The sequence below is a fragment of the Trichechus manatus genome, unplaced genomic scaffold (assembly GCF_000243295.1).
Source record: "Trichechus manatus latirostris isolate Lorelei unplaced genomic scaffold, TriManLat1.0 scaffold00024, whole genome shotgun sequence".
Lineage (NCBI taxonomy): Eukaryota > Metazoa > Chordata > Mammalia > Sirenia > Trichechidae > Trichechus > Trichechus manatus.
In genome coordinates, this window is record NW_004443960.1 from 13,819,902 (window position 1) to 13,836,234 (window position 16,333).

The 16,333-nt window shown below is 41.7% G+C and overlaps 1 protein-coding gene across 3 annotated transcripts in view; it reads right to left on the reverse strand.

The window, feature by feature from the left end:
- Positions 1-16,333, reverse strand: part of PARN (poly(A)-specific ribonuclease) — a 152,417-nt gene that overhangs the window by 101,108 nt on the left and 34,976 nt on the right. For all 3 annotated transcript variants that reach the window (XM_004373268.2, XM_023728477.1, XM_023728476.1), the window contains 2 exons: positions 15,286-15,396; positions 14,546-14,615 (listed from right to left, as the gene is read on the reverse strand). In XM_004373268.2, coding sequence (XP_004373325.1) covers positions 14,546-14,615; positions 15,286-15,396 — 181 coding nt within the window. The remainder of the gene's footprint in view (positions 1-14,545; positions 14,616-15,285; positions 15,397-16,333) is intronic.

Consider the following 16,333-nt stretch of genomic DNA (forward strand, 5'->3'; position numbering starts at 1 on the left):
GGAGTTGTGCAGCCATCTCACCACCCTTTCCAGAGTTGTTCCTCCCCTATTAACATAAACTCACTGCCCCCTACGGTTCCTATCTATCAAATGAACTATTAATAGCACTTCCCATTCTTCCCCTAGGTCTCCAACTTCAAGTCCAGACTTCAGAAAGACTGAATAGCCCCAAACTCTGGAAGAACACAAAAACCAACTGTGTGTGTGACTTGGCCAACTATGCCTCTGGAGAGGGGCTGCAATTGTGAAACCACCCCCAAAATCTGTGGCTAAGCATTTGCCTAACTGAACCAGAGTAAACTCTGCTGGTGGCCTCCCACCGTCCTTATGCCATACTGTTGCAAGCCACTGTTCTGGAAACATCCCTGACCTTTGAAAATAAAATGAAAACATTTCATTGCCTGCATGCCTCATACAAACTGGCTGTCATGGGCCTACACCGTCTCCCTGGAACGATATGATAAAGTACTTCACATACAGATCACTTGACAGTTTTCAAGAAATGCACTAGGCAAGCAGAAATGTTGATAAACACATGAAAGGATGTTCCTTCACTGTGAACTATATTAAAGAATGATCTCTCCCAGAAGGCCATTCATCTGCATATATCAAAAAAGACACTCACTTAGGCCAACACTTGCATGAAACGTTACTTCTATTTTAGTGAAGATTCAAATGGCTATAATATGATAAAGACACCCCAGATTGTGTGCAGAAGTCTTGCCACACCTCTTTAAGCTTTCTGATGAAATAGCGTTTTGGCACTTCACTCTAAAGGACTGACATTACCTCTGCCAAAGACTAAATTTAAAATTCCCATTTGATACAACGGCCGATGGCACAACCAGGATTCTAGTCTAAGAAATTGTGTAATTACATGGATAAGCCTTGATGACATTATGCTGAGTGAAATAAGTCAATCACAAAAAGACAAATATTGTATGATTCCCCACTTACACGAAGTAGGCAAATGTACAAAACTAAAGCTTATTAGCGGTTTGCAGGGGTGAGAGTACGGACAAAAGGAGGATCACTGCTTAGAGGGCACTGAGTTCATGTTAATAGTGGTCGAATCATTTGGAAAAGGACAGTGGTAACAGCTGCACAACATGATGAACATAATGCCACTGAATTATACACACACAGATTGTTGAACTGCCAAATGTTTTGTTATACATACATTTTATGACAATTTAAAAAAACCAACACTAAACAACTAATTTTAAAAGCTGTGTAACTAAAGGTCACATTCTAGGTGTCATAAAATATATTTACTCTTTATGGTATATATCATTTTTTTAATGTTCTAAGATTACAGGTCTGGTGATGCTGCTTATCCTAGCTTTCAAACATGTCTGGAAACATCTAAGGGTGAATGAAGCACACCATACTCCAGGGTCTTTTGCTCAGCACAGTGAACTTCCGTTCAGCCTCTGAACCACATAGGCCACACAATGCCTTTATTTCCAAAGAGCTACCCCGTCTCTGCTACCCATATGCTATACGGCACTCACAAAAAGTCATCCTCCAAACTTCACTCTGCAGCCAGGCAGTATGACAACGTAATGCAGACTGTGTAAGAAGGCTTGCTAGTCACTGAAGAATCATTTGAGGCATAAAACTCCGAATTTAGGAGTATAGAACCGTAAGCCCTTCAGATGAGTTCTTCCACATGCCCATTTCCTAAAAGGAAATTTTAAAGAGGTCCTCATGCTAATGTCTATCAGTTAAACATTTTAATTTTCAATTTTTCAGTCTATTGCTGATAAATAATCCAAGTAATGGTTGGGATGATGGAAGGTAGTGGTTCTCAGCCCAAGAAGCACACTGAGGAGCTTTAAAAAAACCTTGGTGCTTAGGCAGCACTCCAGACCAATTAAATCAGAATGTCTAGGGGTGAGGGCGGACATCAGCCCATTTTTAAAGATTCCCAGGTGATCCCAATGTGCAGCCAGAGTTGAGAACTCCTACTCTAAGTATTAGGAGCCCTGGTGGCACAGTGGTTAAGTGCTCGGCTGCTAACCAGAACGTAGGCGGTTCAAACCCCAGCTGCCCCGCAGGAGAAAAGACCTCCAGTAAAGACTACAGTGTTGGCAACCCTATCGGCAGTTCTACCCTGTCCTATAGGGTCGCTATGAGTCGGAATCGACTCAAGAGCAATGGGTTAGTCTAAGAATTCTGTTGATTTCCACACCTGTTGGCCAACTGGTTAAGAGCAGAAGTTCCCAAGGTGTGGTTCCCCAGACCAGCATCACCTGTGAGCTTCTAAAAATGAAAATTTTCAGGCCCCACCATGACCTACTGAATGAGAAACTCTGGGGACTGAGAATCACTGCATTAAGAGAAAAACGGTATGTTCAACGCTGTAGTGTTAATTACCATTAAAGATGACTCAGGAATCAGCTGCTTCAAAATTATTCATCTTAAATGATTTTTTTGCATTAAATGATTTTGACTTAGAAAAGCACAAAACTATTAAATACCAGCAACTGCCTCAAAATCTAGGATGCAACAACATAAGACTTCTATGACTCCCAAACCAGGTCAAATATTGGCAAGCAACTAGGTTCTCTGCAAGAGATAAATTAGGGAAAATTACTGCTGACAGTCACCGTTCTCATTTTTAAAGAAGAAAGTACAAAAGATTACTTAAATGACTCTCTTGGCAAGTCACTGGCAAAAGCCCAGTTTATTTCTGTGAATCAGCCACAACGGAACACCCCTAAGCATCACAAATAAAGCTTTAGCCACCAATGCAGCAAACACTTGAAAGAATTAACGCATACAGCACAAAGATTCAGACACTTCTAACCTTATCAAAACTCTCCAACCTTACCAGCAAGTTTCACACGCAGATTCACGAAACACACAAGGCTGCCCTAAGATCCAAAGTTATTCTACGATGACACAATGGCTCATCCTAGATGCTGACCACAGCCCATCTGAACCATCCCCTAGTTGTTCAGTGAATAAAAAGAATGACAAAACAATGTCAGTGTTAACCCGCTGTATAAAGCTATGCTCAAGAACACAAAAAGGACAAACGTGTTATTCAAAAATGCATGCAAGAAGTCTTGAAGATGATTCTGGAACACTCTGCATAGAGACTCGAACCTCTGGGAACTGAAAAGACCATTAAGTTCTTTAAAATTTTACATTACCAAATCTATGCATGAAATCAAAGATTTTACTCAGAAATGAAAGAAAATATTTAATTTTGCTCCTGAAGCAGCAGGTTTTCCAGGGCTGTAACTGATGGCAGAGGAAGAAAATGAATCAGAGGGCGCACTCATGGTCACTTTAAGAAGTGGTTGGCAAAAAAACGGTCACACCCAGTGCAGTGCAAATATATACTGACAAGAGGTCTGACAACAAAGAAAGGTTTTAACTAAATCATGATATATGCACCTGACAAACCAATGAAGGCCATTAACATGATGTTGACCACAACTTTTAATGTCTTTTGAAAATTGCTTATTGTATTTAAAAAAAAGTATATAACATTGTGTGGTCCCACTTATATGAAATATCTAGAACAGGCAAATGTATAGAGACCAAAGTTTATTAGTGGCTACCAGGGGCATGTGGGAGAGAGGGGGAAAGAGGAACTCATTTCATGGGGGGCACTGAGCCTCTGTTAAGGGTGATGGAAAAATCTGGAAATGAATAATGGCGATGGTTGTACACATGGTGACATAATTAATGTCACTGAACTGTGCATGTAAAAAACGTTAAAATGGCAAATGTTTTGTTTTATAAATACATACAATTTAAAAAATACATACAAAACTACATAATCAGTACAATCTCAATTAATAAATGAAGTCTACTCATCTCAATAAGTAAATGAAATAGACATAGAAAAAAACTGGTAGGAAATGCACTAAAATGATAGGGTTTTTTTTTTTGGGCTGGTGAGATGGATTATCAGTAGATTTTTTGTTTTTATCAGGAAAAAAAAAATTCTTTATTAAAAAAAGTACAAAGTTCCTGAATAAAATAACAATCTGTAACATGACATCTTCAGCCTCGTCTGATCCTCTGATCTCTGGATAATCAGCACGGAGGTTTGAACAAGGAACAAGGAAGCAGTTGTTACAAGTTCAGTGGCTTGCCCGTGGCCACCATGGAGGCAGAGAGAAGACTCAGGCCCAAAGCTTCCTATTGCTGGGACTACACTAGCCGCCCCACCTTGCACCTGCTGGGGCCCCCTCTCTCATCTGGATTTGAGCTGTTTCCAAAGCCTCTGTGTGACATGGTGAATGAGAGTCTTGGCAGGAGTGTCGAGGCCACGTCAGGACTGCAGTTCACCCATGCCCCTTCTGTTGCTGTTGTTAGCTGCCATCCAAGCGAGAGCACAGGATACAAGTAAAGATCCTAGAAACTTTTTCTTTTTTTTAATGCTCTATGGGTCGATTAAATTATAGCTTCATCTAATGGGGCAGAGCCCAGATACAAGAGGTTACTGTCTGAGGAAAAGCTTTGGGTAGACTGAGGCAACGGGAAGACAGGCAGTGAAGACGGTCGGGTTGCCAGAGATCGAAGAGCTGCTGTCTGAGCACGAGGCTGTCCAGTCACCCCTGAACACATCCCACATGCTCACCATCAGGAAACCCCATGACCCAGCACAGCTCAGGGTACAGAGAGACCTCAGGGGTATGTGAACACAAAGGGCTTGCTTTATGGAGTCAAACAGTTAACATGCTCTGCTACTAACAGGAAGGCTGGAGTTTTGAGTCCACCCAGAAGAGCCTTGGAAGAAAGGCCTGGAATCTACTTCCAAAAAATCAGCCACTGAAAACCCTATGGAGCACAGTTCTACTCTGACACACGAGGTCACCATGAGTCAGAATCGACTTGATGGCAACTGGTTTCTGGTGTTTTATGTAATGTCAGATTTGTACACATATTTATGTACATGTACACACACACACACACACACACACACACACACACGCTTGAGTGATCCAGAAGGACTTCAAGGTCATGGCATACTTAATAAAGAACAGTGCTTATTCATTCAGTCTCTTTCCCTAGCAAAAGGAAAAAACCTCAAGCCCCCAACTCTTCGTTCTCCCTACCGAAAGCCCAGTATTTCACTCACTGAGTAGAAATCTGCATTGCATTTATCTGCCTTCAGCAAGACTACATAAACCTCTTTCTGAAAGCTTTATCTCAAAAAGAGATTTCCAAGTAAAATAAACAGTACCCTTCTCATGCCACTGACGACTGGATTATAGAAATGTTGAGTAAAATCTAATCTCAAAAGAAATGTTGAGTAAAATCTAATCTCAACACAATTTGAGCAGTGAATTAATTTGTAGCTTGGCCCAAGTCCCCAGCCTTCCAATGGAAAATTGAAACCTTTACCATCTTACCAGCTCGATTATTCTGGCAAACAGTCTTGGTATTTCCTTCAGGGCACAAGCAGTAAAAGCACTTCCTAAGAACCTTGTATGCAAGGGCTCATCATTATACATATTTATGTGCTATAAAAAACGAAGTTCATCATCCAGGGTAGAGACCATGCAGGCATCTCTCACAAAATAAGCTCACTTATTTTGCTCACTAAAGCCTCCTGTGAGGGTAACCACGGGCTAGAGGGAAATACTGTGGCATCAGTTATTTTAATTTCACTCATGTGGTGGGGAAGAGAGACAATTTTCAATCTCGTCACTTGCTGTTTTGACAAATAGAGCACTACCCGACATTTGTCCTGAAGCCAACTCGTGTCCTTTCTTAAACAGAGATACAATACTACACACAAGAAAAAAAGAAAACCAACAGCTCATTTGAACAGTGTCCATCAAATGAACCATATCAAATTACATCAAATAAAAATGTTAAACTAAGCATTATATAAAGGCAACATCTGCAGGGCCTGTAAAACAACAGATTTAAAATGTCATAGGAAAGGAGCCCACACAATCCAGTGGTCAAAATCAACATCTTTTAGAACCACTGCTCAGGCTAAACACTGAGAGAAAAAGAAATCTCTCAGAGATACAAACATTATCTTTTAAGAAAATATGCAACCAGTTGTAGAACTCTCTTCTGGAGACTGTGTGCTGGGGAGAAAGAGCCCATTCTCAGTTGAGGACAGGACTGGGCCCCACCATGGCTCTGCCTCTCCTGAGGCCCTGGGCAGATGACCTCACCTAGAAAATGGGGACACTGTCATCCAGCTCCAAGGGTTGCTGCCAGAAATTACAGTTAATGCAGGCGTCATACTCTGCATAGCAGAAGGTGTTCAATGGATATTTCGTGATGGTGTTGTTGGGTTCCATCGAGTCAATTCTGACTCACAGTGACCTCATGTGACAGAGTAGAACTGTCCAATAGGGGCTTCTTGGCTGTAATCTTTATGGAAGCAGACTGCCAGGTCTTTCTGCTGCTGAGCCACTGGGTGGGCTCAAACCGCCAACCTTTCCGTCAACAGCTGAGCGCTTAACCGCTGTGTCACCAGGGCTCCACAGATATTTGGCAGCTATGCTAAATTTCTTAGAGTACTCTGCTAAGCCTTGAATCACATAAATTAAATGTTAAATAGTCTTGGAAATAACTATTGCTTACCTGCTCCTAGATAGGGCCAATACTTGGCTAGGAAAACCTAAGAATGTTGACTTTACGACCAACATGCCCTACTACAGAAAGGGCCAGCTGCTTAAGTATACATCCGAGAAAACCAACCAAACCCACTGCCCGAGTCAATTCCAACTCATCCCAACTCTGTAGGACACAGGAGAACTGCCTCATCAGGTTTCCAAGGCTGTAATCTTTACGGAAGCAGACTGCCACATCTTTCTCCAACAGAGCAGCTGGTGGTTTACCAGAGAGACATCTTTGCTTTTTAACACATTAAAGAGGTCTTTTGCTGCAGATTGCCCAATGAAATATGTCATCAGATTGCCTGACTGCTCCTTCCATGGGCGTTGATTGTGGATCCAAATAAAATTAAATCCTTGACAACTTCAATTTTTTTTTCTCCATTTATCGTGATGTTGCTTATTTATCTAATTGTGAGAATTTCTGTTTTCTTTATGTTGAGGTGTAATCCATACTGAAGACTGCAGTCTTTGATCTTCTTCAGTAAGTGCTTCCAGTGCTCTTCACTTTCAGCCAGAAAGGCCGTGTCATCTATATACCACAGGCTGTTAACAAGACTTCCTCCAATCCTAATGCCCCGTTCTTCTTCATACAGTCCAGCTTCTCAGATTATTTGCTCAGCATACAGATGGAATAAGTATTGTGAAAGGATACAACCCTGACACACACCTTTCCTGATTTTAAACCACGCAGTATCCCCTTGTTCTGTTCGAACGACTGCCTCTTGGTATATGTACAGGTTCCTCATGACCACAATTAAGTGTTCGGGATTTCCATTCTTTGCAATGTAATCCGTGATTAAAAAGTAATGTCTACAAATTGTAAATGTGGAAGTTGTTGTATTGGCATTTTGGTGTGTATATTTTCACCACAATTAAAAAAAAAAAAAAGCAATGTCTACAACAGCACCACTACTAACCAGTCTATGCTAAGTTATGTTCTATGTTCTCTATCCTTGGTTTAAGATTCATGTTTGGAAGCAGCTGTGGGGATGGGAGTGGAGGGCAGAGCACATTACATTTTAAAAGACCGTGTGTTCCTTACTGAACATTTTGATCTAAGATTCTTTAGAAGAATCCTGATAAAAAGGGGAAAATGCAGAATAGAATTTCAAATTCTCATGGAATCCAGAATTTCTGGAGCCATAGAGGGTAGATGAATCCCTGAAACTATTTCCCTAAGATAATCTTTAAACCTGAAACCAAAACTACCCCCTGAAGTCTTTTTAAAACAAAGGAACAGTTTAGCTTAACTAGTAAAGAATGTTTGCCTTGAGCATCACACTTTTTTAAGATCTATCTATATGGAATCAAATTGATAACAGCAACTCAAAAGATTAGACAGGAAGCTTATGGGGTGGTAAGTACGTTAATGAGGGAGGAACAGCTCAGAAAGTGAGGGTGAGAATGGCTACACAACCCGAAGAATGTAACCAGTGTCACTGAATTGTACACATAGAAACAGCTGGTTGGTGGTATGTCTGCTGTGCATATTCCCAGCAACAACAACAAAAAAGACTGTGTGTTACTCCTTTATTCACGCACCATTAGTATAAAATTACATTACCAAGGCAGTCAACTGGAAAGGAAGGGTCCCACAGTCACCAGTGAGGCTGATTCTCATCATCTGCCATTAATTTCCCTCCATCCTGCACATCCTGACCTCCTCAGTTCTGGCATCACCAGGAGCTTCTGGTAAAAGGGATGTGGACAGCGCAGCTGCTGCTGGTGGCAGACGATTGGAAGAGACCGTCTGCTTCAGTCTGCCTCACAAATTACACAGCCACCAAAATTATAAGCTCAATACATATGAGTATGGCCCACACCCAGGGCAGATATTTTCTTTTTCTCATTCACAATCCAACTCGGCAGCAAGGTCTTTTACATTAAGATACAATGACGGTTCTAAAGTGTTTTCTTAAGAGGGCTTCTAAGCTGTCATTCTCTATAGAAAAAATTTTATTGGCATCATGAACTTCTACTTCTTTCCTCCTGTCAACACAGAGAGTCGGCCACCCAGAGAAACTCAGCTAAGTACACACGGCCCCATAATATGAGGAAAAACTAGATTCACAGTATTTTCTAGAAAGTTCACTATGGTTAAAGTCACAAAAACAACCGCATTCCTTTTACACCTACTACATGCCACAGACTATGTTAAGCAGCTCTGTAGATGCTACTACTCAACTTCAGACAACCCTATAATACAACGGAGCTTCAGAGAGGCCCAATGTCCTGCCCGAGATGTGTGATTTGAACCCAAGCTGACCTACCTTGAAGCCTCTGATCTCTTCATTGGACCACAGCCGCCTCTCCTGTAAGCAAACCTCGGCGGCAGCGGTCACAGAAGTACACGTCTACATCTCTCAAGTTTTACGTGCCCAAGAAGTTAAACATAAGAAAACAGAAGACAATAATACGGACACAAATGAAAAATGCTTCAGGTGTTTCCAAAATACCAATAGTTTTATAAATTAAAATCTCACTGAAGCAATGAAGCGATGAGCTGCTCAAAAAGAAACAGCTTCCAATGGGTCACCTGGTACGGGCTGTTTCTTTACTCCCTCTCCACTAAAAATCTACAGCTGAAAACACCACAGAGCACAAAGACTGAGGAACAACCATGTGCCTCAAAGGGGAAAAAAACAAACAAAACAGACATTCACATCTTTTCCCATAACATCCCAGATCTAGATACGAGCACCCTGCCCCTCCTCCCTTTTTTTGGTCAAGGTTCCTAATTCCATACAAAGCCCCACTTAAAGAGTGTGTTCCATACAAAAAGTATGATTATACAGTTGTTGTTGGTGTTAGCTGCTGCCAAGTCGACTCCGACTCATCGCGACCCCATGTGTGCACAGTAGAACTATGCTTTACAAGGTTTTCAAGGATGTGACCTTTCGGAAGCAGATCGCCAGGCCAATCAGACAGTATCTTCTAGGAGAACAAACAGCCTCCTTTTGTTCCTGGCGTCTGGTCCGGAGAAGCAGTCTCCAAATATAAATGTCACCACAGCAGTGGCAGCCGCGAAGCATGGACTTAGGCCCATTATGCCCCAGTCACTGTGCAGTTTACACAGAGTCTTTCATTTCACTCACACCCAAGCCAAAACCAAATCCATTGCCATCGAGTCCATTCCGACTCATAGCAACCCTACCGGACAGAGTAAAACTGCCCCATAGGGTTTCCAAGGCTGTGAATCTTTACACAAGCAGACTGCCACATCTCTCTCCCATGGAGCGGATGGTGGGTTCGAACCACTGACTTTTTGGTTAGCAGTCGAGCGCTTAGCCACTGCACCACCAGGGTTCCTCACTCACAACAACCCTATCAAATAAGTACTGATATTTTCAATTGACAGATGAGGAAGCTGAGGCACAGAGGCGGGACATTAACTGGCCCAAGATCACACAGGTAATATGGAGGGGGGCTGGGATTCAAATCCAGGTACCTGACCCCAGACACCACTCTTAGTCCCTGGGCTACGCTGCACTACATGACATCTACTGGAAAAATGAATCAAATGGCTTTTTAAATTTTAAATCGAACAGAAACCAAACCAATCATGTGAACATACAGCTGACAAGTGTTGTGACACGTGGCTATGCTCTTACAAACAGTACAAACTGTTGTACCCCTCGCTTATACTGGGAAGGTAGAAGTCCCATGGGAGGAACAAAGGACTTAATTTATACCTGATCTGAACAGTACCTCAGTAAGAACACATTCGGTCCATCACCCAAAGTGCTCAAAGCTGACGGCAAACACTGGGCATCAGAACAGACTGGCTGACTCCTCTGTATAAAGAGCGCCAGGTGGAGGAGGAAGAGTAAGTGAGGGTTTCCTGCAGGTGAACAGGCACATCCTCCTGGGCGAAACCAGCAGAGGGCGCACTTCCAGGCTCGTGAGCCCCACCGACAGCTCCCCAGTGACCTGCATCCCATGCCGCCAGCACGCCCAGCAGTCACCAGCCAACAGGGCAAATAAGATTTCCTCTGCCCATTATCAGGGAGACAGCTGGGAAGAAGGAAGACACAGCTCTGATCTTCAGTATTTTGCTTTCCCGTAATCCTTCAGTTTAAAATGTCTCTGATGTGGAATATCAAGCACGTGCACATTACAAGAAAAAACCACACTATTGCCAGCACACGACTGCTCTCCATGAGGAAGAGAGAGAAGGAAACGTTGTTGTTGTTAGGGGCCATCAGGTCAGTTCCGACCGGGTGGTTCAAACCACCAACCTTTTGGTTAGCAACCGAGCGCTTAACCATTGTGCCACCCTCGGCATGCTCTAATTCAGGCACTATAATGAATGGTTCTTCCCTGCTCTATACATACGACTGTTACACAGACCTACACAACCTGAATTATAGTCATTTGAATAACAAACCTTTTTTTTTACATTCACCTTCTCTTGTCTTTTAATGTAAGTGAGCTCATACGATATCTGTCCTTTTGTGGTTGAACAAAACTTCTCTAAATGGTCCAAATCAAAGCACTCTTGCTTCCATGATGTCCCACTCTGAAATACTTAAGCATCGCCTGGCTTCTCACAGGCAAACACTGAAGACTAGGTACCAGCAAAAGCAGACACTTTACACTTGCTGACTCTGTGCTCCAATTTTATGTCTACGTGATAATAAACTTGCTTGTTTACAATTAAACTAAAAACTTAAAATACAACCTGCTACGTATCCACTTTTTTTTTTTTTAAATATCCTGGCACATTAAATTCTTATATTTTAAGAAAGGAAAATAACATATACTGGATGCCTACTAAGTTCTAGGAACTATCAAAATCCTTCTGCATCTCACACAATCTTTATGGCCTTCATAACGTCGGTGGGAGGCGAATTGTTTCATCCCCATTTTACACAGGAAGAAATGTTGTGTCCAAGGGCTTGTATGGTTTGTTTCCTCCTCTGTAACTTAGAAAGATTATAAGGCAGGGTCATGCCAGGAAGACCTGCATTTCTAGAGGAATCCTGTTCAGATTCAGAATACTGTATCAAGCACCAGGCAGCAATTCTGTACAAGCACGATGCAGGCAGCTCTTCATTTTAATTCCATTTCAGAGAACGGCCAAAATAAGACACTTGCTCATTTCGTTCACCTTTCTAAGAACTGAGGTAAGTGGAAAATAACCTTCCCCCAAACACCTTCATGAAGGGTTATCTACAAGAATGTTTTAAAGGTTATCTACAAGAACGTATTTACTAGGTATTCACTGTCCAATTCTTCTGAATCATTGTCTTCCTGAACCAGGTGTCTTGCAAAAATAGATGACTTCATAAAATACAGGGCAAAAGTCTGATTTTGTGTTTTCTGTGGTGCAATAAAACGTAAAAGCAGAGAGTATTTTTAGCTCTTTCCAGCCTAAAAGGATGCGACTCAAGGATCTTCTCTAAGTCTGATTTTCCATGCATTGATCAAAACTGACCAAGGTTATAAAAGAAGGAAAGTCATTTCCTGACCAGAGAGCCTCCAACGTCAGTGGAGAGTACATTCCACGTAGCCTACCATTAGCAGTGGTCTGATCCTGACTTCCATGGCTGAACTCTCTTCTGACCTTCCTCCTGGTCCCAACAAAGCAAGGAGGCAAAGGGGAGGTGCCCTGGCCACAAAAAAGACAAAATGGCGCCAGGCCAGATGTTCACAGGGACACTGTCCTAGACAAGTATGGCTCAGAAAGCACCTTACACCACATTCAATCTTTGCATACTGCTCAAACACCAGCTGTCTCAGGATTTTCTCAATAAAGCTTCCAAAAAGGCATAGCTGATGCAGCCAATAGCTAATTAATTTGGAACAACTCAGAAATAGGTGCTTATTTCCCCTCAAGGTTTACTTATTAAACGTTAATCTGGAAAGAGCAGAAGAAAATATTATTTGCAAATATCAGCAGTTTGAGGCCCATCCACATTTACGTAAGGACTATGCATTTGGTAAAGCTTACATTTAGAAAGGCCTGGTGCCAAAATAAATAAACCCTCAGAAAAGTTTACATGTCTTAATATTTGTGATAATGTTGGCAGCAATTGTTTGCTTTCTCTACAGGGTCAACTTGAAAAATGACAAAATCATAAATTTTAATGTCATAAATCACACCTTCATGTAAGTTGGAATGAGGTCACCATCAACACAGAAAGAGATATCAAAGGAAGCAACTGCTTTCCCCACTTTTGAAATGGGCTAAGCATGTATGGGAAACCGTGGTGGCGTAGAGGTTAAGAGCTATGGCTGCTAACCAAAAGGTCTAATCTACCAGGTGCTCCTTGGAAACCCTATGGGGCAGTTCCACCCTGTCCTGTAGGGTTACTATGAGTCGGAATCGACTCGATGGCAACGGGAAGCATGGATAACTGTACTTACCCAAGCTATTCCCAAAGAGAATAATAAAAATAGTTCTCATTTTGTATTTCAAATTCTGCAGGAATTTTTTTTTTTTTCCTTCAAAGATGGAGAAAATATCCTTCCTTACAGATGGGAAAAACAGAACCCCAAAATCAAGTTAGGCAAGAATTTTTAGTGATGTATCACAGGAAGGTTCCTGAATCCTATCTTCTATTCCACTATTCTTGAAATGCATCTCGGTTTCAGCAAAAAATATGACTGAACAGATGTTTCAATTTAAAATACATTTAATATGTATTTACTGTCCAGTTCTTGTGAATCACGTCTTCCAGATTATTAGCAATATTAGATTAACCTACAAAATCTTGGTGCTGTGCATGCTGGTCACACACACACAACTGATAAACTAGAGCAATCTACATCCAGCTAGGTTTGCACCATCACCTGATTTCATAAGAAGCTGATTTTACTGGAGAAGCGGGATCATTGTTTTAAATATTTAAAAGTGAGTGAACACCTCCCAGTTGAGATGAACTTCATACAAAACAAGGGCAAAGACTAAAACATTAACAAGTGACAAATTCAGAACCTGTAGGAGTCCAATGTTTGGAACTGAATCTGTTCCTCCACCATCTCATCTAAGCACAAGAACTGTGGTACTATACCAATGTCGATACAAACATCCTAAGGAGGCAGTATTCTTACAGGGTCAAGAACTGACAGGACTGTAAAGTGCTGCATACAATGCAGAAGAAACGATGTAACCAACTCAACAGTAAAGAGCTACCCCTCCCAGTGATGGTGATCCATGTGGGCTGCCTGGTTCTGTTTGGCTCACCCAGAATCTCCTAGAACCAACCTGGCTAAGAGAGCTCAGGCAAAGACGAAGTTTAGGGCTCTGGCCCACAGCCAAACTCTGGCCTGCTTGAGGATAACATCCGTAGCCTCAACTGTGCCAAGCAAGCACAAATCACACTTTGAAGTAATAATCTTGAGATTCTTTGAAAATACTCTGAACTCAGACTTTTCCCTAACTCACAATGACTTCTTCCAACACTGAAAGCACATGAGCAAGCTTGTACTTCAATGCATCCATTCAGATGAGGGCTAGGGATACACGGAGAATCAAAACCTCTCCATAGATAAAGTCTTCAAAGCCATCCGTGCAAACAACATCTTCTTAGAAGACTTTAAAAATATTAATTAACCAAATAATAATACAAACACAGACAATAATTTCACATGTAAAGTGTGGTAGGGGTAGTTAGGTATAACCGTGTACCCCAAAAAACAAACAAAATAAGGCTTCCCCTGTAGGTAATTTAAATGCCAAAACTATTGGTTCTTTTCACTTGGGAGAGATACACTACACCTTTGGCAATGTTTTGTTTTTAAACCATTATATTTAATAAATTATTTCCCAAAGGTTAATTTCTATTTTCACAAAACATCTGAGTCACTAGAGATGAAAAATATTTTATCTGAAGATACACCACACCTCCCAAGCACCCCTAATTGACATCCCAAGATGCTGGCTTCTCTACAATGAGAGAGAACTCAGGGACTGGGACCCTCTGATTACTTACTTGTTAAAAAAAGGTTCAATGAGTTTGGATCTGGCAGACACGTGAATTTTTGGAGGACTGAGAAAAGAACCTAATGAAGAAAAGAAGCAGGGGATTATACACATTCATGCAGACAACGCCTGAAAGTTCAGGCAAAAATATACTCACATCTGGTGGTAGAATAATTTGGAAAAGGATAGCGGTAATGGTTGTACAGCACAATGAATGCAATCAATGTCACTGAATTAAACAATTCAAAACTGTTGAATTGGCAAATGTTTTCTTATACAGTGAAACCTGTGAGAGCTGGAACTCCACTGGACTGCCTTGGTTTTTTTCCCCAAGTCTCGCAAGTTTTCCACCTTTGACAGGGTACAGTCTTACCACTTTTCTATAGCTCTCTATTTAATGCAAAATACTTGAGCTTCCCTTCTCTGACAGGTTTCCGCCTTACACAGGTTTCAGCTTTCGCAGGTTTTACTGTATCTATTTTTACCATAATAAAAAAAAATGTAAAAAAAATTAAACATATATTTAAATGAACAGAATGGCTCAGCAAAGGTACTCGTAGGGGCCAAGTACCATACCACAGGGAAGTATCAAGTGGATCCTCCTTGTGTTTCCCAACCTCCAATCTCCTCCGAATCTAATCTCAAAACCCTCCTACTTCTAACTGGGTGAGTGGGTCCCAGGGAAACCGCAGACAGGTAAGAGCCATCCCAAACCACTGTGTATCTGGCACAGACGTGTACAGTAAGTACCTAGGTAGTTTGCCATGGAGACGAAACACAGTCCAGTGATATATGCATCATAGCCTGCTTCGTGAAGCTGCTCAGAAGCTGTGTCGTAACTTGGAAAACCTTCTGCACTTTCTAAAGGAAAAGAAGAAAAAAAGTTTTCCCAAGGACATCACAAAACCCGAGGACTGGTATTCACCTTGCCTTGCCAAATCCAAACTGAATTAGTATGTGCTACAGGAATATCCTAAATAAGCAGGGAGGAAAAAAGCTATCTGTTTATTAACTCTCTTTCCAAACAAGATTATACATTATGAGATACTCCAAAAGAAACCAAACCCATTGCCACTGAGTCAATTCCAACTCACAGCAACCCTACAGGACAGAGTAGAACTGCCTCACAGAGCTTCCAAGGCTGTAATCCTTACAGAAGCAGACTGCCACATCTTTCTCCAGCAGTGCAGTTGGTGAGTTTAAACTGCTGACCTTCCAGTTAGCAGCCGAGTGCTTAACCACTGGGCCACTAGGCTCCTTTATGATAATAAAGTCACTGAAAATGAGGCCTTGGTACAGACTAGAGAAACGCTCAGTTCCATTATCAAAGACTGAGTCGAAGGCCTCCTCGTCTCACATTGGTGGGTGCTACTTAGGATCACGCATAACTTGTTCTGTGACACTTAGTTCTCTTCTGACTGCTTTCCGAGATCATAAGAAGGAGCGTCTTCCCTTAAAGATAACGGTAACGTTACTGTTATAAAAACTCAAGAAATGGTTTAAACACAGAAGAAAACATTCTTTTCTGGTTACGAGGGTGGGGAGGGAGAGAGATGGGTATTCACCAACTAGACCGTAGATAAGGGTTATCTTACGTGAAGGGAAGGACAACACACGATACCAGGGAAGTCAGCACTACTGGACTAAACCAAAAGCTAAGAAGTTTCCTGAATACAACCAAACACCTCAAGGGACAGAGTAGTAGGGGTGGGGGTCTGGGGACCATGGTTTCAGGGGACATCTAGGTCAACTGGCATAACAAAGTTTATTAAGAAAATGTTCTGCATCCCACTTTGGT